This window comes from Mugil cephalus, chromosome 8, assembly GCF_022458985.1.
Source record: "Mugil cephalus isolate CIBA_MC_2020 chromosome 8, CIBA_Mcephalus_1.1, whole genome shotgun sequence".
NCBI lineage: Eukaryota > Metazoa > Chordata > Actinopteri > Mugiliformes > Mugilidae > Mugil > Mugil cephalus.
Window position 1 is genome coordinate 2,178,476 of NC_061777.1, and position 24,431 is coordinate 2,202,906.

Genomic DNA, 24,431 nt, shown 5'->3' on the forward strand with positions numbered 1-24,431 from the left:
CATTCCAGAGTAAAATGAGACATTAAGCTGCTACGTTTCACCTTATGCTGTATATTATATATTGATCTATATTAACTCTACAGGTGCTTCACACCTGCTCAGGTAAATATCTACCACATGTCCCATGAAGGTCACACTCAGGTGTTCAGTGGAGACCAATGTCTTCTGGTTCTCCCAAGAACAAGACTGAAGCTAAGGAGCTGCAACCCCAAAAATCAAATCAGCCATAACATTATGACCATTGGCAGGAGAAGTAAATAACATTTAAACCACCTTGTGACAATTCAGTGTTCTACTGGGAAACTTTTGGACCTGGTATTCATTCATGGTGTTGACCTGGCCTCCATATTAAATAGATCCCAGACTGATCAAGTATCTGTGAGATGATCGACATTTAGACTTAACATTTAGATTTAACATTTACATTTTACATTTACATTCAACATTTACATTTATATTTAACATTTAGATTGAACATTGAACATTTAGATTTAATATTTAACATTTAGATTTAACATTTACATTTATATTTGACATTTATATTCAACATTTATATTTAACATAGAACATTTAGATTTAACATTTAACATTTAGATTTAATATTTAACATTTAGATTTAACATTGAACATTTAGATTTAATATTTAACATTTAGCTTTAACATTGAACATTTAGATTTAATATTTAACATTTAGCTTTAACATTAAACATTTAGATTTAATATTTAACATTTAGCTTTAACATTTACATTTAACACTTGGTAAATGTGATTAAAAAAAAGGCGTTTTTTAAAATTCACACCTAATTTTAGTGTTTTGGAGCTAAATGTAGGAAAAATTGCGTGTTCATTTTAACATGCGCAACTTAGCAAACAGCGTCCCCTACAGGACACCGTCAGAAGCAGAAACTGCTTCTTTCAAGGCGGATGCGAGACCTACATAATATTAGGAAGGTGGTCATAATGTTACGGTTGACCTGCGTACTTAGTTATGCAAACATAAATGAGCTAAATGAAGCTACAGAGTTCATTCCACAGAACTGACGTCCGTTTAATTGTTCGTATGAGCTGCAGTTCGACCTCCGGCTGCTTCTTCCAACAGCTTCAACAAACGATGCCTTCAGGACCCACCGCCGTGTGGCTCTGTCAAATACCCCATCTGAGATAACACATGATGCCCTCGCCCCTCCGTCACTGGGACCGGCCCCTTCCACGACTGGACAGGAAGTCTGCTAATCTGTAACCTGAACTGGGGGGGAAGGAAGAAGCCAGGAACCAGCCTTCAGTGCTTTCACCAATCGTATTCATCACCAGCGCCGGGACCCGGGCTCATTTAGAGCGGGAGCGCGGGCTTAACTAAACATCTTCCCCATAAAATAAATGCTTCCAGGTTACTCCCGGTCCAGGTTTCACTCAGAGGAGCATCTGATCTCAATTACCAGGAATGCTTATAGGAAGCGGCCGAGCCTCGGCCTGGAAGTCCGAGCCAACGGCGCCATGGCAACCGGCAGCACGACCACACGAGACCCTGCACAGATAGGAGTCCGGCACAGGCACTTGTAAGGCGGGAAATGATGATTTGGTAATTAGTTCCTGATGCACCTTCTTCTGTGTCTTTATATTGATCATGTCTAGAAAACTAATGCAGTTTGCTGCTTTGGGCCACTGGTATATAATGTATATACACATACATATATACACATATATATATCTATATGTACTAGTGATGTACGGCTGCACAGTTTCTGCTCATGTTTCCAAAGAGTGAAACTGAAGATTTCTTTGATGTTTGAAGCCTATAATTTCCAGTAAGTGGGAGTGGGAGGAGTAAAATAATCCTGTGTTGCATTCAAGTGCGTTTCTCTTTTATTTATTTGCGCACAACAACTTGTTTTTGGCGACGGAACAGAATAGTGGACGTTATTATTATTGTTCTATGTGTGCAGTAAATAGGTAATAGGTGAATTAATGGTACAACCAAGCAGAAATATACAGATTATTTGGATACAGGATTTAAAAATATATATATTTTGATATATTTTTTAATTTGTTTTCTTTCCGTAACATACATTTACCAACTTTGCACAAACATAAAAACATAACAAAACATGATGAGGGGGATTCAAGGGTTTTCCTTATCTTTGCCATCTATATGAAAATGAAAATGTCAGCTTGGTTCCTGAGTATGAATGTAATTCTCTCCTTCACATATATATTATATTATGTCACTTGTTTATTGTTGGTTTGTCCATTTTTTAGTCTTTTTACACCCAAGCAATAACACTCTCAAAAGCTATTTGTCCCACTTTATCTATTTAAGCCCATCCACATCACACAGACTTTGAATGACATCACTGCCCCCTGAGGCCACGCCCCCCGAGGGGCAAAAACATCAGTAAATACAATTAATTATTATTAATTAATTTTGCAATTTAGTCGCCTGTGATTCAAACTAATGCTGCTAATCTCCATGTTTAACTGTCACTTCATCTTCCTGTGAGAACTTCTCCTTTACAGTGCGACGCAAAGTATTTACAAATAGTGCAATAAGTACTATTTACAAAAAAGGGTTCAAATACTTTCAGTTCACTTTTTAAAAGAATTCGCTAAAGTTGTCAAAGTTACTGCAGCAGGTTTCAACTTTGACTCTGATTGCTCATTAGAAATTGAATGTGCGAGCAATTCAACTCACTTCCTGATTGATGCTAATGTTGCTAATGCTAATGTCCTAACGCAGGTCAACTCTCTCTGGGGCCTGATTTTACTGCAAAAATGATAAATGCAACATAGAGATTAGAAGTTACACTATATATAGTGTAACTTCTAATCTCATACTCATATATATATTTATATTATATTATTATATTTAGTTTTTGCTCATACTCATACTCATGTTTTTAATCATAATTTATGATTAGTGACCAATGACTTCATTGATTCAGTTGCTAAAGCTTATTTTAGTTATTTTATTTAATGCTTTATCGTGTTTTAAACATTTCACGTCATTTTCAGATGATTTAGATGGAGTTACTTGTGAGTTACTTGTAGTTAAGTCATGCACAGACGAGGTGTTTGGGTGTTGGTTTTAACACTTTTAATGAAACAAGCCAGTTGGAGTTTAAATGATGTTCTTATAATTTTCCAGCAGGTGGAGATAAAGCTCCACTTCTCAGACTGTTTCTGTTTCCTTTCACTGTCAGCATCTGAATGACACTTAAAAAAAAAAACAAACAAACTTATTAATCATAGATTCAAAGAACAGTTTTAAAACTCTGAATAATTTACTGTGAACGTCGTCCTGAGACTCTGACATTAAAAAGTTTCAGTTGAAGTGATGCCATCATTTCTTTGCGGTTTTCTCTGAGTTGTATTGACGAGCGAGTGGAGGAAGTGGAGGAAACCGTGTCGCCGCCCCTTCTAGTTTTAGTTTTAGTTATCAGAAGGCCTCAGAGGTGTGATGGGGGGTAGAGCAGCCGGCTCCTAGAAACAGAGCACACGCTTTCAGATAACTCTAACTTCCTCTGGTTAAACATGAAAGGTGAGTCCTGTTCTATTTATTTAATCATGTTTTTCATTAGTTTAATAAAACACCTGCTGCTTAATGCCGTGTTTGTCTGTGTTGCAGAGTTTGACACCTTCACCGTCTGGCTGTTAATGAACCTGGTGATGCTGCAGAGCTCACTCTCCTCTGGAGACTCCAGTGTTGGTAAGATAATTATATCTAAATGTTTCACCTGATGACACAAACACACTGCAGCATCACTAGAGATAAAACGGAACGAGCACATGGAGCTGGTGGAGCAGAGGTCACTGGTTTGTGTTGCTTTCTTTTTTCTGCTGATTGTGCAGAAAAATGACGAGTCCTGAAGAGCCAAGTGTGCGACGCATGCTGACTGTGCAGGCGACTCGGTACCTGCAGCAAACGTCCCAAATTAAAAGTCAGGAAAGTTAAGATGAGTTATTGTCTCCAGTTCTGCAGAGTCGACACTAGGAGGAGATGACGGCAACAAAAAGAAACACATTTATTCATTTGCTTTTCACTAAGAATGACAGACAGCGTGATAACTCTCCCATCCTCCTCAGCCTTCAACAAACTTTCCTTTTTTTTTTTTTTTTGTTGTTGTTAAAATCTGCTTTTATTATATATGTTTCATTCTTATCACCTTGAGTTCTCCAAATGGCGCCCACAGATGTGTCAAACGTACGGCGCGCGGACTAAAAAGAGGATCTAATCAGAGCTGTGGCATGAATTTCAAAGCCATTATTTGCAGTTTTAAGATAAAAAAATAATTTGAGAGCCAGAGCAGCCGACAGAACTAAACAGCAGACGGCCTTATTTTTCTTTAAAGTTTCACTTTTTTCTCCTAAAATGTGAACATTTCCATCACGTTCTTTGTCTTCTCTGCGCTAAAATCAAGAGAAACATCTGGAATTATTGTCATTTATGCAATTATTATGCAAATAAATGCAGCTAATGAGGAGCTAATGAGGAGTAAATGCACAAACAGACATGTAACACACATGAATGTGGCCAACGTGTAATTTTCAAGCCTCTATTTCAGCACATAACATTTTGTTGTGTGAGAAGGTGAATGAATGTTTCGCTGAGTGGACTTTGGTGCAGTGAAGCGTGAAACTCGAGCGGCGAGGACGAGCTTATCTGTCCCCTCGTTCACAGCGAGTGAGGAGGAAAGAGCAGCTGCGTCGCATTATCTCATTGAGCTTCTGCGAGAACGAGGGGGGGGGGCAGGAAGACGTATTACTAGACGTGTTAGAGATACGGGAGGAGGTGGTTGTGTCGAGTCAAATTTAATATCCTGCTCAATGCGTTTATTTGGCTTTGATGTGTGCGTGAGTGCTGCTGAATGCACCGTTTAATTGGCGAGATGATAATCTTTTTATTTATATCTTATTGTATTTGATATGAAGTGTGTTTACTTTTATGTGCAACGAAGCTTCTGTGACAAAGTCATTCAAGTTTTCATTCTGGTCTCATTGTTGCATCACAGTGAGTTAACACAAGTTTAATGGGAAACTAATAAATTAGTCGTCACACACTTTAAACAGAGGAGCAGAATCTAGGTGGGACAAGGTTAAAGGTTACAAATAAAAAAGAGTTGTGCAACGATAACAGCTGTGTGGTATTAGTGGTTGCACCTTTTAATCAATGAGTCACTTTAGTCCATTTCTTAAATCATCCTCCACATTTCTCAGAACAGTTTGTGCAAATAGTGAAATGCAGCAGCAAAAACTAGTCTCATCTCTCAAAAGTAAACGTCTGTGTCTGAGAACGTGAAGACGAGGCCTCGTGTCCTCGTGTCCTCGTCTGCACGGATGGAAACTAACGTTTAATGACGGTTATTGTAAATTATACGTTAGTGTATGTGGGACATAGATTCACATTTACACCTTTTACTGTTTGTTCTGTTATTTGTTGACAGACCACGACATCGTGACACAGAAAGTTAAAGACGGGACTAAACAGCACAAAGTAGGAATGTGATGTGATCCTCATCAAGGTTTTCATTCTGCAGCCGAAACTTATTTATGCTCAGTAACTTTTCTAGTTTGATGTGACGCACAAACGGTAACGAGATAAAACGTCGCTAATCAGCGAGTTCCCGTTTGAGGACGTTGGGAAGTTGTTTGCAATTCAGTTCTTACTCAACCACGTTCATGTATTAAAATTAACACTTTTACATTTATTACACATTGATGACGTGATTTTGAAATTAAAAATGCAAACAAAAGCTCATATATATGTGTGTGTGTGTATATGTACATACAGTATATAGTTAATGGTTGATGAGATGAACCTGGGAGCAATTAACCAATTAAGAACAGATTTATAGAAAAGTAATAATCAGTAGTAATAAGTAGTAATTTAAATGTCTAGAAATATACTTGACAACTTGTGCAACCGTTTTTTGTGTGGAGACTCGTGTGATGATGAACTAGTGGCTAAAAGTTGAGACCCGTTATAATCAACACTTTGACCTGGTGATGTAGGAAACAGCAGAGAATTGTACAGAATCATTAATAACTTGTTCAAATGAACGAGAAACTGATTTTTTTTTATGTGATGATGGAACAGGGAGTTTTTCACTTGTGATGTTTGAGACGATGAGAAACAACACGTTTGTGTTTTAAACGACTTCATGGTTGTTTAGCGTCTCTTTGTCGTGACTCTGTGTCGTTGCCGTTCGTCTCCTTGTAGCTGACGTGTAGTTTTGTCCTCGTTTTGTGGTGGTTGTGCGTCTGTTGTGTAACACGTTGGTAGTTTCACAGTTTGTATATTTCTTTGAAGTTGTTTCGTGTCCTGTTGTGGTCGTTTGTGTTGTTGATGCAGTTTTTGATTTAATTATATATATATATATATATATATATATATATATATATATAATACGTGATGCCTGATACTTGTACATAAATAGAATTAGTTTCACACGTTGGATTGACTAAAGATAGATCTAAGTCACATAATACAGTAATATCATATGTACGTATGAATATGAAAAACAACAAAAAAAACTAAAATACCTGCGTCTGTGTAGCTGCTGTCTGGACAGATGTGAACTAATTCCTTCAGCCTGTCTGTGTGGTCATCACACTACACAATATGTGTGACACCGTTAAACAAAGACCCGACGTGAATGGCCTCAGAAACAAAACTGAAAATAACGAGTCACGAAAATGCAAATGAGGAAAAGTTTTCCTTTTGAAAGTAGTAGTAAAGTTAAAATTTAAAAGATCTTTACTGTGCACACAGTTGTGTTACATCCTCATGTCTCACATCTCTTAGCTGCATCTTTTATCGTCTCATTTATGGGTTTATTTTCTCGGGACAGTTGATATTAATGGGCAGTAGTTTACATGCACGATGCACTGCGAATATAGCAGAGTTAGCACTGTATGCTAAATGTCATCCTAAATCCCCAAACAACTAACACACCCAATAACCCAACAGTGCACATGGACAAGCATGCAAGAAATCACACACACTTACACACAACACAAACAACACAAAGAGCCCAGAACAGAACAGAGACAGAGGTTCTGTGCAGATATGTGATTATATCAACCTTCACCAAGATAGAAAACACATGCAAGTCAAGATAAGATGAGATAAGCTAAGATAAGACTTTATTTGGGGAAATTCAGACGTTACTGCAGCACTAGTCAGAAAAATAAAACAGTGAAAGAAATGAAACCGGACACAGAAAGCAGGCGGCCGCAGCATTAAACAGGACAACAGGCAACAAAAGATACAGTACACAAGTGACAACAGCTGTGGATAAAGTGACAATGCTACATACGGGCTCAGTGAGGTCATATTGTGTAATATTTCTCCTTTTAATCCACCTCGTGGCATCAGTTCTATAAATGTGCATAAGTCGTGTGATGTCATTTTAATGTAGTTTCACCAGTTTTAACAGGACCTTCCTTCTCTTCCTCCTCTTCCTTCCTTCCTTCTCTTCCTCCTCTTCCTTCCTTCTCTTCCTTCCTTCCCTTCCTTGTCTTCCTTCCTTCTCTTCCTTCCTTCCCTTCCTTGTCTTCCTTCCTTCTCTTCCTTCCCTTCTTGTCTGCAGTGAATCCCTGTTGCCACTACCCTTGTCAGAACGCAGGAGTGTGCGTGCGATTCGGACCAGACGGCTACAAGTGCGACTGCACTCGCACCGGCTTCTACGGAGAAAACTGCACCAACCGTGAGCTCAGCAACACTCACAACCCTCACAATTCACCCGCATTCACCCACTCAGCCGTAGCTTCATCCCGTTTGCTCGTGAACTCACGAAGTGTTGTTTTTTTTGTGCGTAGCCGAGTTCTGGACACGAGTGCGTCTGATGCTGAAGCCCGACCCGGCCCTGGTTCACTACATCCTCACTCATTTCCAGTGGTTCTGGGACCTGGTCAACAACTCGTTCCTGCAGGACACCGTCATGAGATTAGTGCTGACGGGTAGGTGAACACGTCTCGTCCTCCCTCCGTTCCCCTGCGGTCGTCGTGAGATGTGTGGATACTTGGTTGTTGCAGATAAGGCACTGATGCGGTGGTGATTGCGTAAGCGTGAGAGAACGATGAGTTTTCTTCTTCCACGGAGCAGACGTGTGCATTTAGATGCGACGTGAAAAGAATCAAAGTTTACAGAGTCTGCGAGTCTGGGCCAGCGACTGCAACAGGAACTGAGTCATGACATTTTTCTTCTGCTGTGTATTTATTTAAAGCTTCTCTCAAGCTGCACATTTCTGTCTTAGTTTCAGTAATGGCCCAACGCACACGTCTCAAAACCATTGTTCGCGTGGAGCCACTTCCACTAAAATAATAAACACTACACGGATACGCAACAAAACAGGACATTGCATCGTAGATAAGTGTCTCTTACAGTGAGACGCATGTGTTTTCAAACGTTTCACTAAGTCTCGTCTGTTGCTGCAGCCACCGGCTCCACATACGTCAAATAAAGCAAATAAGAGAAGCTTTCTGCAGGTGCACGTCGGTGCCAACTGACTCACAAACACTGTCCAGACATTTCCCGTTGCTTTTCAGGTCAAGCACCTGGATTCTTTGCCATTACATGGTTTATTATTTTATATATTGCTCCTATCTGCAAAACACTTCAGCTGTTTCCTCCGGTCATGCACCCCTGGCCTCATTAGCCTGCCTAACTAAATGCACTCCCGCTGGAAGTTGCAACAGTGCCACCCACAGTACAACAATAAACACACACACACACACATAAATGAATGGCTGCTACAGCAGAAACATCAGTGTCGACCCAATAAAAATGATAAAAATTACTGCTGCTTATCCTCAGTCTATTAAGTCTCAGCGTATCGATCTGGATATCAATTTTCATATCGATACCGAGGCTGGTATCGGTACTGGTTTGATACTACCGTGATGAGATGGATTCTTTAATTACAGTTTCTCTTTTATACGTCTATTAAATTATTCCTCACAGAGTTCGTGTGAGTGCAGCTTCACCTCTAATATATAATATATATCCATATATCCGCCTGTAGTAAAAGGTGGATATGGACAGAGTTTGATACTCAGACCCTAGTATCACAGCAGCAGTAGTGAAATGGAGTCGGTATTTGGAAGAGAAGACAATTACATGGGATGCAGACTCACTTCTTTGGTGGAAAATGAATGAGCCAACATTTCCTGGCTGAAACATGACTTGGATAAGAGCTCCAATCAACAATTAATGGGAAAATATTGATAAAGCCTGCAGCTACTTTTGCAAACACTCGTTGAAGCCTAAAATTACAAGTGAAGACATTCGTAATAAACTCCCCGTTGTGGCTTCCTCCCAAAGTCAGGAGCGACCTCATCCCAAGCCCTCCGACCTACAACACCAAATATGGATACCTCAGCTGGGAGTCCTACTACAACCTCTCCTACTACACCCGTCTGCTCCCCCCAGTGCCTGAAGACTGCCCTCTACCCATGGGAACGAAAGGTGAGACCAACGCACCATGTAGGAAAATAGAAAATGACCAATGCAGAAAGCTTCATGAGTTTTTTATTTCCTTTATCTACAGGTAAACCTGTTCTTCCCGATGTCAAGACGTTGACTGAGAAGTTTTTCAGGAGGCAGAAGTTTAGGCCGGATCCTCAGGGAACCAACTTGATGTTCGCCTTCATGGCCCAACACTTCACCCACCAGTTCTTCAAGACCAACCATAAAGTCCAACAGGGCTTCACCAAGGCTTTAGGACACGGGGTGGGAAACGTTCACAGTTAAACAGTGAAGCCAGTTCAAGCATGGAGAGGTTGTTCATCTGTTTGTTGATTGTGTGTTTTTTTAATTTACCAGGTGGATGCAGGTCACATCTATGGAGACAACCTGGAGAGACAACATCAGCTTCGTCTTCATAAAGACGGACACCTGAAATATCAGGTCCGTACGGAAACTGTGACCAAAACGTAGTAAAAACAGTTTAATTCCACTGTTAACATATGTCTGTAGAGCATTAGCATGAATGAGGAGACATTAGCTAGTGAGCTTAGCTTAGCATGGGCACACTGCATCAAAAACAGTCATGTAAAAATTACATTCTACTAAGCAGGGTTAAGTTAGGCGGAAGCACAGTTTCTTAGCAAAGCTAGCGCCCTCTTCTGAGCTAGTTCTGCGTCGTTAACATAAAGCAGCTAATCAGCTAATTACTGTAAACTAGTAAGAACAGAAACCCCGTCACTTCCTGAATCAAACAGTGGTTGTCAAGCGCCTAATTTATTTAATTTATGCAATGAGGTGTGAAGTCGATCCGCTAGGCTAATGCTCATCTAGCTAGGTAGCAACAACAAGCACTTCACTTAGCTAGCTAGCTAGCTAGCCAGCTAGCCAAAAAAAGTGTAACGCTCAAGTTTAGTTAACATTTCTCAGATGTTTCTCAGCCTAACCCCTCCAGTCTTTACTGTATGTCAAGCTAAGCTAAGCTAAGCTAAGCTAAGTGACTGTTGGTGTGGTGCTGAATCAGTTTATCCTGACTACAGTGAGCCGTATAATCTTTGACACTGAAAGTTAACAGAATATAAGGGGGACTGTAAATATTAAAAAATAATATCTGCGTATTCTGAACTTATTTAAGGTCAACAATCTGTGCATCTTGAGATTGTTGACGTTAAATAACTTCCACTTTCTGACAGTCACTCTGTTCCTTTAGCAGCTTTATCTAAAGTTCAAACCGCTGAACTGAGATAAGGATGTGTTGCTGGGCAGCAAAACAAAACAAAATATCACACTTACTTTTAAAAGATCCAAACCTAATGTTGTCCTCTGTAGTTGGTGGACGGGGAGATGTACCCTCCCACCGTGGCAGAAGTGCCTGTGCACATGGTTTATCCCAAGGGCTTCCCCATGGAGCAGCGCCTGGCCATCGGTCAGGAGGTGTACGGCATCCTGCCGGGCCTCACCATGTACGCCACCATATGGCTGAGGGAGCACAACCGAGTCTGCGACGTCCTGAAGGCGGAACATCCGACCTGGGACGACGAGCAGCTCTTCCAGACCTCCAGGCTTATCATCATCGGTGGGTAGATGTCACCAACCTTTACATTATCGCGCCATCAGTGAGGTAAATTGCTATGGGGTTTTGTTGGGGGGGGGTTCTGGTCTGGTCTAGGTGGGTGCTCTAAGTCTGAGTAACATCCATACCAATGAATGAATGACAGGTTTAGTCAAGTTTCCCAGCAGAATTGTCACAAGATGGTTTTAAATGTCATTCACTTCTCCTGTCGGTGGTCATAATGTTGTGGCTGATGTGGTCCTTTAACCACCATGCTTGGTTACCCACGAAATAAACATGCGATAATGTGTATTCTACTTATAAATGACTTAGATGAGAGTTTCAGTTTTTAAAATGACGCACAAGCTTATCGAGTCATCGGTATCATAAACATGAAGACGTTTATTCAGATACTGAAATGACAGTAGATTTGTGCAGCTGCAGCCAAACTCTGCAGGGATGGACAAAATAACAGAAACACTCTGCTCTGTAGCGTGTAACTACATCACATTCATGGTGTAGCTGCTGGCGCTGAGAGGTTTCTCTGGAGGCTGCTCAGGTCAGCTCCACCTGCTGGCCACAAGCGCAATCACACCTTTCACAAAATAGCTTAAAAATCTCCAATAACTAATATAATTGTTCCTGTTGTTTCATCTAATCGTGCACCTGCAGGGTTTTGTTTTTTTTCCTGTGCACATACGTCTGACGTTTGTCCTCAGGTGAGATCATCAACATCATCATCCAGGAGTACGTGCAGCACCTGAGCGGTTACCTGCTGAAGCTCAAGTTCGACCCCTCCCTGCTCTTCGGTGTGCGCTTCCAGTACAGCAACCGCATCGCGCTGGAGTTCTGCCAACTCTACCACTGGCACCCGCTGATGCCCGACAGCTTCCACATCGACGGGGAGGAGATCCCCTACTCCCAGTTCTTCTACAACACCTCCATCCTCACGCATTACGGCGTGGAGAAGCTGGTGGACGCCTTCTCCCGACAGCCTGCAGGACAGGTACGAACCAGCGCGGAAAAACTCTGATGGAGGGTAATAAATAATTAAAATGACGAATCCTACAAGTAGAAGAAATGCACAAAGATGTCTGTATTTTCCGGACTATAGAGCTTCATCACATATCTTTTCTGTGTCTATGTCATCTCGGGGTAAAGCTGCCTGAAAATGATGCTTTTCGCATGTGGCCATTTTTTTGTGAAGGATTTGCTGAAAAAAAAAAAAAAAAAAAAAAAAAGAAGAAGAAGTTGCAACTTTGCACATGGTTCAAAGCGTGGGGAAAATAAAAGTAGCAGCTTATAGTCCGGAAAATACGGTAAATAAGATGCTGCAGGGGCCTGAAATTCACTTCCTGCACCAACGCAGAATATTCCCTTCAGAAAAAGATATAAAAAAAATCTGTTTTCCATTTTAAAATTCAAAAATTAAAACTGCTTGCTTTTAATTTTCTGTTTGTAAAAATAAAAAAATATAAAATCGTTAGAGGACAGAAACAAACAAACAAAAAAGCGACCGTTTTTCATATTGTGCGACTGGAAGTTGTGATTTTCAAAGTAAGAGCACGTTTGAGGACATGACTACAGAAAAACTAAGCTGCATGTTTCAGGTAGAAACTAAAGATTTAACTAAAAAAAGTTATTGAGTAAAAAAAAAAAATCAGTAATTAGAGCTTTTTCAAAATGTATTTGTGTAACGTGGAGAAGTGGTGACATTTAAACAACTGTTTTCTATTCACATGATTAATATTGAATGAGTTTTTTTTTTAAAAAAAAATCTAATTAAGTGTTGGTGTCGTTTTTGGCATCGAAAATTTTAAAATTTTCCAAATGCCGACATTTTAAAATGCAGGGATATTTTCATTATTAATATTATAATAAAATCACCCAATGTGTGACAAAATATATATATAAAAAAAATCGAAAACTTATTAAACTGAGTTCAGACCGTGCGAATTAAAGAGGCGTTAATGATGGTGTAATGTTCATCTGATGCATGTGTGACATCCAGACACGAGATGTGGCAGGAAATATCACAGAGGAAGAAGTGTTTTTTTTTTTTTTTCTTCATTATCTGTATTTAAATTTTTATTCTGAAATATCTCTAACTTCCTCATCACTGACCTGCTCCACGACCTGCGTGCAAATATTCATAAAGATAAAAGAGGAGGAAATGTAGCAACCGTGAAGAGACCACAGAGACGAGCAACGTGTGACACATCTTTACGACCTCCAAACCACCATGTTTGTTCATGTCACATTAAAGAGCAAACACCTTCAAACACTCACTTCCTGAAATTTAAACATCTCAAACACCATCTTCAGCCATTGTCATATCCTGTGTCTTTAGGGTCCGTGTGTGTTTTGTGTCGTTGGATTTTCCGTTCAGAAAAAAAGGAGAAAAAAGGATGATGATTTTCATTTTAAAATTCAAACATTAAAAGTTTAAATTCGAGGCATTTTTCTTTATCGGTTTTGTGAATGGATAAACTTTAAAAACCATCCGATTTTTATTTTCTGTTTTGTTTTTTCATATTTTACAACAGGAATTTGCCGTTTTCAAACTAAGAGCATGTATGAGGATGGTGTTGTGTGTTTATGGCCAAATACGTGACTTCTATGTGTTTCCCTGAGCTAATCCAGGATAAAATGTCTCTGGAACTTTACTCTGACGTGATTTATGACTAAACAAGGCTCGTCATCTACACACATATCAGAGTAATGTTAGCTAGTAGCTAACTATTCCCTGGTTATAGGAAGTTATTTTTACACAAATACATTTTGAAAAAACTCATATTGCTGAATTTTTTTTACTGAATAACTTTTTTTGGTTATTTTTTTTGTTTTTTACCTGAAATAAGCGTCTTAGTTTTTCTGCGGTCACATCGTCTTCACTGAGAATCTTTTATTGTTTCTAAAAACAACATCCATCAACTTCTGTTACACAGCACCGTCCTCATACGTGCTTTTACTTTGAAAATTACAACTTCTGGTTGCAAAGTATTTAAAAAAAAAGTTTCTGTCTTGTAACGATTTCATTGTTTGGTTTTAGAGACAGAAAATTAAAAGTGATCTGGTTTTTGCACTTAAAACGAAACCAATGCCAACTAAGTACTTCATTTGATTTGATTTTTTTTAAAATTCATTTTTATATTATGTGAATTGAAAACAATCAGTTGTTTAAATGTCACCACTCCTCCACATTCAAAAGATTTTTACACAAATATATTTTGAAAAAGCTCAAATTACTTAATTTTTTATTGAATTACTTATTTTTTGTTAATTTTTTTTAATTACATTTTTGGTTTTTACCTGAAATAAGCATCTTAGTTTTTCTGCAGTCACGTGCACTTCACTGAGAATCTTTTATTGTTTGTAAAAACAACGTCCATCAGCTTCTGTTACACAGCACCGTCCTCATACGTGCTCTTACTTTGAAAACGACAACTTCTGGTTGCACAATATAAAAAAGCGGGGTTTCTTTCTTCTCACGATTTTATTTTTTGTCAAGCGTTTTTCGAAAGTTTTGTTTATCTATTGTCGAACCCGATAAAGAAAAATGCCTCAAATTCCAATTTTAATTTTTGAATTTTAAAATTAAAATCAAATACCTGCTCATTTTTTTAATATCCTTTTCTGAAAAGAATAAATTCACTGACCAAAACGTGTTTTTCAATTTCAATTTTGAGTTACATACATGCAAAGTGTCGTGTTTGCAGAGAATTACAACGTTTCTAACTTTTTTTTTTTTTGCAGATAGGAGGAGGTCACAACTCTCATGAAGTTGTGCTTAAAGTGGCAGAAATGGTGATCAGAGAGTCCCGAGGTGCACGTATGCAGCCGTTCAATGAATACAGGAAGAGGTTCAAGCTGAAGCCGTACACGTCCTTTTATGAATTCACAGGTAAACGAGGTCACATTTGAACAAATGCGTGTTCTCTCTTTTTTGTTTTTTTGTTTTTTAATGCACAGACCAAAAATATTCAACATCCTTTTTTTTCTCTTCTTCAAACCAGACGACGTAGAAATGGCCAGAGCCCTGGAGGAGCTGTACGGGGACATCGACGCCCTGGAGTTCTACCCGGGCATGATCCTGGAGAAGACGCGTCCTAACAGCATATTCGGCGAGAGCATGGTGGAGATCGGCGCCCCCTTCTCCCTGAAGGGGCTCCTGGGAAACCCCATCTGCTCCCCCGAGTACTGGAAGCCCAGCACCTTCGGAGGAGACGCCGGCTTCAGCATCGTCAAGACGTCCACGCTGAAGAAGCTGGTGTGTCTCAACACCCGGTGGTGTCCCTACGTGGACTTTCACGTGCCGAGAAACGAGGAGGAGCGGGAACCGAGGAAACCGTCCACCGAGCTTTAACGACATCATCACCAGAAACCCCCCCAGGTTTAACCCAGGGCTACCTCCCAATAACAGCTGACGAACCATTTCATCTGAAAACTCCTCTGAGCCGATGTATTATTTTTTTAGTAGCTAGCAATGTCTTTCATTGTTTTTATTTTACACCTTCATGTTTCTTAAAAAGAAAAGTTTGAACGTTTTTGTCAGTAAAGTTGTTTTTAAAGTCCTGAGACCTGAGCTTTCATTTGCATTTTTAATTTAAAAAAAACTAAACATCATCTCTGAACAGGAAGTAAAGTTTTTGAAAATCAAACTATGTCCCCATATGTGGACACTGGGATTAATTCATTATTTATATTATAATAAAGTCACCAATGTATGACAATATATAAAACAGTTTATTTTAATACCTGAACAAGGCAGAACAATGAAGTCCTAACGTCCTCAAACGAGTACTTGCTAATAGCGTCATTGTAGCTCGTTGCTGTTGATAAAAATTGTTAAATTTGCTAATTTCGAAACTAGAAGCGTTAATAATCATAAATAAATAACTTTCAACCGTAAAATTTATGAATGAATATGATGAAATGTACACGGTCAGGCCCTCAATTAAATTATCACTATAGCATTAGCATGCTAGCCATGATAACTTAGTAGTAACTGAGGTAAAGTTACGTGTTGATTAAATGTGTCTCTACATGGACATAAATTACATGAACACGTGGGTTTCACAGTATATATGACGCTAGCTGCTATTTTTCTGAGCCTTTAGTCTAGATAACTAGCTAGCATAAGGCTAGGCTAACTTCAAACTTCATTCATTTGTAAAGTGACGTCTTTGAGATCAAGGTTCACAATAATGATGGTGTGACTTTATTTTTCTATATAAAATCTTAACAAACGTCAAAGAGAGACATTGACATTTACCTCATCACATAATAGAGAGAAACCAGTTGACGTCCAGTTCTTCCTTTTAATCTTCTGCTCCATAACTTTCTCTGTTTTTGTTCACTGGGGAAACGGTGGAGTTTCCTCCGTGTTTTCCTGATCCTGTGCTGGAGCCGTAGGCTGAGCACTGTGGCATATTTTAACTTTTAATCCAACTTTATTCTCTGTTATTGCCACTTCTCTGTGGGTGAATATTGGTTAGATGTATCTAACATGGCGCCCATGAAACACGTGACCAGCTCAGAACCAATCAGCATAGAGGGACAGGTCAGACGCTCCATTCCCTGGTTGGACAGACTCTCTCTAATATACGACTCTGTCCACTAATGAGGACAAAAAGATGCAATTAAACCTAAAACTAACGTCCTCAGGGTCTCAGGAAGTTAAAGCTTCTTGAGTGAAAGACTTGATGAATAATGATAGACGTAAGAGATGTAAGATGTAATTTAAAACGAACTTATAAGGAAAAGTGTGTTTTAAACCTTAACGCTCTAATGAAACAGTTTGAACTTTTGAACTTGAACAGATGTTTCAGCCTTTCAGAAACAGAAATGGATGAATGTTCATTGCAAATCATTGCTTCTGACTCCAGTCTTTAGTCATGAGTGTGAGAAGACAGAAATACAGATTCCTAGAAGCGTCTTTCAGTATGACATTAAAATACATTCATTTACTTGTGCTGGTTCATTTCACCACGTCGGGGCCGGGGTGGAGGTGGAGGTGGAGGGTGGAGGGTGGGGGGTAGTTCTGTGAGAAATTAGCTCGCACTGCTGTGTGGTTTCATGTAAAAATTCAGCGGTCGCGAATCTATAAATACATCAGCACGACGGCTGCGTTATGAGGAACTCACGCAGATAAAAAAACAGCAACTTAACGTTATACGCTTCAACGTTTTTACTCAAGAACTGTGTCTGTGCACAAGTTGAGGCTTTAGATGCAAAGTTATTTTACAGGAGAAAACTTTTAAATGAGATTGGGAACAATTAATTGTGATTAATTGCTATTTTTCTTAATAAATATTTAATTTTGTATTATTTTTGGACAGGTTAAAAGTGCACACATGTTAAGTACGTCATGTTAGCATCAGTGCTAAGCAACTCACCTCTGTTCCACCTTTAAATATTAATATAACTGAGGTAAAATAACCTTTAAAGCACATTTGCGTATATCACATTCGAGTTGTTTAATCCAAACGTTGCAGGATCATTTTTTTCCTGTGCACATATTTCTGATATTCAGTCCATCTCATGTGACTTTTAACTGCTGCTATTAGCATTTACTTTACATATGTTACTTTGACCTAAAGTAACAGAGATAACTTGTCTCACTCTTTCTCTCTGAGTTCAGACTTCCTCTCGCTCGGCTTCCTCTTCGCTGCCGAACGGCGACAAAACCACCGACTGTTTCAAAGACAGAGGAGCAGGAGGTAACATTTTATTTTGGGTGTATTGAAATTTTATTGACCAATACCAAAAACCTTCCTTTGGTTTAAAAACAAAACAAAAAAAAAGGCGAATAACAGTCCTTGACATACAAAGATGACATAAATATTGCAAAGTAACGTATCCTTGGCTGTTTCACTAGAGACTCATTTGAATCCGTTTACATGAACTAACCTATGACCAGTAATAATCTGACTCCCTGTGGCGGCTACATCCCTACATACATAAATACATAAATACACGCTCTCCTCCATGATTCAGTAATAAACGAAGGAATTAAAACAGCAGAAAGAAAAGATAACTCATGATAACAGCTGCAGTAGGTTCAGAAAAAGTGCTAAATCCATGAAAGACACAAAAATAAGAAGTTAATGCAGAATGTTTGTATATTTTAAACGTACTTTAGGGGAAAACATTCTGGAAATTTATTGCCAAGAGTTGAATTGTTGCGTTTCTCACCCCAACGAGCAAAACTCTAACTCCCTATGAAACAACTCATTTATGTTCTTTTACTTTTTTGATGCGTGTTAATAGTGACTAACAGCGACTTTCAGCAGAGCTGGGAGCCATGTTTGTATCTTTTGAGGCTTTATGCTAAGCTATGCTATCTGGTTCAAATTCCATTGTATTGTCTAGATCAGGTCAGAATACAGGCAAAAAAAATCTAAATAAAATTCAATGCCTCCTGTGGGAATAATTTGATTTAGACACATTTACAATCTGTGTTATTACGTCATAATAACGAGAAAGAATCTCATCAGTATCAGTCAAGATAGTAAATCATAATTGTGAGATAATACAACCATAATTATCTGATTAAAAGTCATAATTATGAGATTTAAAATCATGTTTGTGAGATTTAAAGTCACAATTATGGGATTTAAAATCACTATTATGAGTTAATAAGTCATAATTATGGGATTTAAAATCATAATTATGAGATTAAATGTCCAAATTATGAGCTAATAAGTAATAACTAAGAGATTTTGTCATAATTATGAGATTTAAAATCACAATTATGAGCTAATAAGTCATAATTATGGGATTTAAAGTCATAATTATGAGATTTAAAATCATAATTATGAGATTTAAAGTCATAATTATGGAATTTAAAATCATAATTATGAGATTAAATGTCCAAATTATGAGCTAATAAGTAATAACTAAGAGATTTTGTCATAATTATGAGATTTAAAATGATAATAAGTTATAATTAGGAGATAATTTAATGTCATAATTATGAGAATCTTTCTCATTATTGTGAAATACCATTTTTGACACATTTTTCTTAAATACAAATACAAATACAACATTTCTGTGATTTCTTCACATCTTCATCCCTTGGACAGAAAGCAGCACATACTTCCTAAGATGTTGAATGTTCCTCATGTTCCTCGTGTTCCTCATGTTCCTTTTGTTCCTCATGTTCCTCTTGTTCCTCGTGTTCCTCATGTTCCTCTTGTTCCTCGTGTTCCTCGTCTCTGCAGCTACTTGAACTGATGAAACCTCCCCGTGCTCTGCTCATTCTCTTGGCTGTGAACTAACGGAGGACTGAACAGCGGCGCCGTCACCGAGGTGGAGTTGGAGACGGAGCTGATGTGGGTGCTGGCGCCCACGGCCGTGGACGCCGTGGACGCCGTGGACGGCGGGTAGAAGTGGACATCGACGGCGACGGTGGTGAGGCCCAGGGAGACGTGGTGGGACAGCAGCAGGGGGGGGTTGCCGTGGGAGATGCTGAGGCTGTGGTGGATGGGCGCCGCGCACGGCTCGCCGCTCTGCAGGGTCAGAGACGAGCGGAGTCCTTCCTCACGCCGGGACGGCGGAGACGGGGACGGGGAGCAGGACGGGAAGGAGGACGGAGGCGGTAAGGCGTCCTGGCAGGGGCTGGGGTTGTTGTCTCCTCTGGAGCTGGTCCAGTCCTCGGGGCTCTGCAGCTGGATGCTGGGATGGGACAAGCTGCAGCCCTTCACCTCCTCCTCCTCCTCCTCCTCCTCCTCCTCCTCCTCCTCCAGGGAGGGGTCAATCTGAAACAGATTATTTAAAATCAGTCAGGACGTCCTGGTCATATGATGATATTACATCCAAAGCCGGATACACAACGTCACCAAAGACCAAAGATTTACGACTATAAATAAATAAAAAACACAACAGATTTAATTTATTTTTTATGTATAAATCTCTTAAACCACTTCAGCATTTGATAAAACTAACAGAATTTAAACCATTTTGAGGAATTTTAACCCTTTAAATGCCAGTTTGATTACTTGAAGTCACTGTTGTTTTTTTACGACATGAAAAATTAACAGTTTTCCATAAAACTAATGTTCTGTAGGAACAAGATTATCTAAAACATTGACTTGATTGGATTATTAGTTTTTATGTAGCATCACATTTAAAATTTACTATTCTGTTAAATGTCCCATTGACTTCCATTATAACTACACTTATTAATCTCTCAGTCGTGACACAATAAAATCATTGTCAAGGTTCTGTGTCTGTCTTTTATTTTGGGCTCATGTTGTGATGTTCCCTGTTTTATTTTGTTTCCTTGTGGTTTTGTCATGTCTGTCCGTGTCATGTTGTGTTTCCTGTTTTATTTTGTCGTGTTTCCTTGTGGTTTTGTCTTTGTCCCTTGATTGTTCATTGGTTTCACCTGGGTTGATTGTCCTCATGCGTCTCTCCTGTGTATATATAGCTCTGCCTTCCCTTTGTTCCTGGTCTTGTCATTAATATCTCCATGCAATGGTCCTTGTCTTGTTCCATGTTTCCTTGTTTTTTCATGCCATGTCATGATTCTTTTGATTTTTGTAAGTTGTATTTCCTGCCTTGCGCAGCGACTTTTTTGTTAATTATTAAAAACCCTTTTTTTCCCTGGATTCCCTGCCTCCTCCTCATCCGTATTGTCCTGCACCTGAGTCCTCACCTCAACATCCCCCCCAAAAAAAAAGTTTTTTCAGTTTTCAACCTGGGATAAGGATCTAGGGCAGGCATGTCAAACATACGGCCCGCGGGCCGGACCCGGCCCGTTGTTTCATTTAATCCGGCCCGGCATAAATTTCTGAGTATGTCAAAAAAAAAGAAGCGAGTCTCTAGCTAATTTCTATTAAAAGTTGTGATTTTTTAAAATAAATACAAACCAAATGCTCCCTCCGGCCGCTAGAGGGCAGTAAATGTGTAAAAGCGCTCACGTCAAGCATGCGGCACTGACACGAGTTAGTCACAGGAAATAAACATTCGCAACGTGATGTGTCCAAGTAAAAATAAACCGGCAATCTTGCTTCACCATTCACCACTACTAAACAAGTTATCGGTCAACACACCCTTCCCAAAATGGCACTGTCAAAAAAAAAGAAGAGTGGACACGGAGTGCAGAGTTTTCCAGGAGAAATGGACCGAGAAGTATTTATTCACAGAAGTGAATGCAAAACCAGTGTGATGATATGTAATCAGCAAGTTGCAGTGTTCAAAGAGTTTAATATTCGGCGCCACTCATCATAAAGACAAGTATGTCATATTAAAGACAATTAATATTGTGCAGTATATTCTCAGCTTCAGTAGGCCCAGCCTAGTAGTTTGATCTGATGTAGTCTAATCCTATTGCCCATGCACTGCTATAACTTTTTTATTTTATTTTATGTTGTATTTCTTTTTTTATTTATTTCAAAGCAGTATGACAATTAAGGCGAAAATATTTTTTTTATAGCTCCCACTTGAGTTTGTTTAGTGTGGTGAGTTGGTTCAGGTGTAAAACTGCATTCACTCAACTGTTAAAATAAACCAGTTGTTAACACATTCACGGCCAAACATGAAAAATCATTTTTTCCCCATTGGTTTTGAATAAATGTGTTGTGCTTAGAAAAGATCCCTTGTTATCCGTGATTATAATATGTAGGGTAGGCTACAAATGTAGGCTGAATGATAAAGCATAGTACTGAAAAACAAAGCTAAATATTGGGAGTTGACATTCTTTTACTGATCCGGCCCACCTGAGAACAGAAAGTCTGGATCCGGCCTCAGAGCCAAACTGAGTTTGACATGCCTGATCTAGAGCGTCCTGTTTACTACAGATGAGTGGGGTTTCTACCTGATTATACCAAAAAAAAAAAAAGATTAGAAGCTTCAAAGCCTCAAAGAAAGACACTACCAGGGACATCTAGTGGTCGTCTGCAGTTAAAGCAGCCATGAACTTCCAAATGATTCATTGTCTGTACTTGAAAAAGTTTTTGAAATTGAATTTTCTTAGTAAAACATTTGAATGTGTCGCCCTGTTAACTACTTATTACTGGAAGCTTGGCTCAGACTTCACTTTGAGGAATATGGTCTTCAAATGAACTGGTCACATGACCCCCTGCGTCATCTCTGGTGGCTGGTAAATGCTTTTATATCGATACGTCTGAAAAAACATCTCATGAGAGCGTAATAGTGTTTTAGCTTCAGATACTTGAGATGTTTTTAGAAATGTTCCATCACCAGTTTTTTATTGCGATATTTGTTTTACCCATCGTGACGTCACCCTTCGCCAGGTTGGATGAATGTTACTCCGCCCACACTTGGATACTCCAAATATGGACATGGGGGGATCGTAGTGGACGTTGAGATCCGCCCACCCAACTCTCAGCTACCTGTTAGCTCAGGCTAACACCTGTCACTCAAAGTGAGAAATAACCTCAACTATGCAGAATTTTAAACCTTAATAAAAAATAAACTAATGAGTTCGAAAAAATTTCGCACCCCGTACAGTTGTCATCAATGGTGACATATACTATTGAGACCAAAACCTATTTTTGTACCAGGCTGTAAACATGTTTAATAATGCTGTAAAGTTAGGCTTTTTAACATGGGGGTCTATGGTGATTTGCTGCCTTTTGGAGCCTCTAGTGGCCACTCGATGAACTGCATTTTTTTTAAATTGCTCGGACCTGGAAGTTGCTGGTTGCCAGGGTCAAACATCCCATCTCGACTGTCTACCAATAAATTTCTTTGCATCACATGCAGTGTTTCCTTTCTCCTCAGAAATGCACAAAACCTAAAAACTGCAAATATCTGAAGCTAAAACACTTTACGCACTCGTGAGGTGGTTTTTCAGACGTATCGATATAAAAGTTTATCGCAAAAGTGCAAAGTGAAAACACTTTTTCCACATTTCCTCATCACCGCCAGGAGGAATTTCTTTCATTTAGGTGTTTCCACCGGTGAGGTCTGGTTGTGCAGCTGATTGGTTGATTCATTCCTACGTGGACCAATCACCGTTAGAGATGTGAAATAAACCCCTGACTCTAAACTTCCTCGTTCGTCACGTGTTCTTCCCTAAATTCTTCCAGTGACAGAGGCGCCAATTTTCAGAACCTTCATGTGTTTTGCGTTTTAAGACCTTCGTGTCGATGATGGCCTCCGGATACGTCTCCACGGTGACCGAGTGGTCGTCCACAGCCGGTTGCGAGTCCTCCTGAAGCTCCTCGAACGTGGGCTCCATCTGGACCGTGACCAGGCCGGGTCCCGGGGGCCGGGCTCGCGTGTCTGACGTGTTGGGGCTCTGCTCTATCACCGCCATGCAGTCATCGTCCTCAAACGCTCTGCAGCCAAACACACAACGCTCTTTAAGATGTGAAGAGGTCGATTAGTTGGAGTCTAGTCTCCGACGTACGTACTTGTTTTCATACGTTCGTCCTGCAGCTCGACGTTCGTTGTGTCGTACGGGGACGCCCAGGTTCCTCTGAGCTGTCAGGGAACAACTTTTAGATTATTCACCATCAAAATGAAGCAGGTTTAAAACTCAGAGCTCCAGAGCTCAATAATTTACAAAATAATCATCATTTTAGGGGTAGATACACTGATCAGTCGCAACATTATGACCACTCACAGGGGAAGTAGATAACGTTTAAACAATCTTGTGACAATTCAGTCCTCTGGATGTTACTTAGACATGTAGCACCCACTTAGAAGGCCCATGTCCATCCTCTAATGACACAAAAACACAACTGTTTTGGAGACCTACACAATATTAGTAAGGAGGTCATAATTAGGGATGGGCATCGAGAACCGATTCTTTAAAAGAACCGGTTCCAACTGGTTCAGTTCATGGATATCATTAGCCTTCATGCTTATCGATTTGCCTTGTCGATGCTTTTCATGCAGAATCTTTACATCCCAGTCCAGAAGGTGGCAGTAATGCGCCTAAAAGTTGTTTGTCAACCACCGAGGAAGAAGAAGAAGAAGAAGCATGCTCAGGCGATGACAAGGAAAATATGATGGTGGAGAGACTTAAACGGTTAAAAGTGTGGCTTCACTTCACCAGAAGGGACTGGTAACAGCGCAACGTGCAACTTATCCAGCAACATGAAGTATTTGTCGACGATGCACACCATTAAATACCGAGAAAACCATGCATTCAACAATCTCCGCTCAACAAGTAGCAGCTATCGCTAAGTCTAGCAGAGCTAGTGAAGATTAAGTAACCACTTTCCTTTTTATTTTCTCACACAAGCTTATCTCTAGTTTAAAAACTCAGTACAATTGCTGATTACACAAAATTATGAACTTTTTCTAAACCAAAATTCTAGACCAAGAATCGGATCGATAAGCAGAACCGATAATGGCATCGGTGTCAATAAAATCCACATCGAGAAGCATCCCTAGTCATAATGTTATGGCTGATCGGTGTATTACCCACAAACTATTTAT

At 39.6% G+C, this 24,431-nt stretch overlaps 1 protein-coding gene across 2 annotated transcripts; it reads left to right on the top strand.

Annotated features, from left to right (window-relative positions):
* The first annotated feature begins 1,040 nt into the window (after positions 1-1,040).
* On the top strand, positions 1,041-15,592 carry ptgs1 (prostaglandin-endoperoxide synthase 1). Of its 2 annotated transcripts, none has more exons than XM_047590885.1 (11): positions 1,041-1,556; positions 3,623-3,703; positions 7,587-7,703; positions 7,816-7,956; positions 9,320-9,463; positions 9,546-9,727; positions 9,821-9,904; positions 10,790-11,036; positions 11,732-12,018; positions 14,769-14,916; positions 15,029-15,592. In XM_047590885.1, the coding sequence occupies exons 2-11, from the start codon at positions 3,652-3,654 to the stop codon at positions 15,376-15,378; spliced, it is 1,752 nt and encodes a 583-aa protein (XP_047446841.1). In that variant the 5' UTR covers positions 1,041-1,556; positions 3,623-3,651; the 3' UTR covers positions 15,379-15,592. The 2 variants fall into 2 exon arrangements, with proteins under 2 accessions (XP_047446841.1, XP_047446840.1); XM_047590884.1 differs by lacking the exon at positions 1,041-1,556 and adding an exon at positions 3,174-3,535.
* The last annotated feature ends 8,839 nt before the right edge of the window (positions 15,593-24,431 follow it).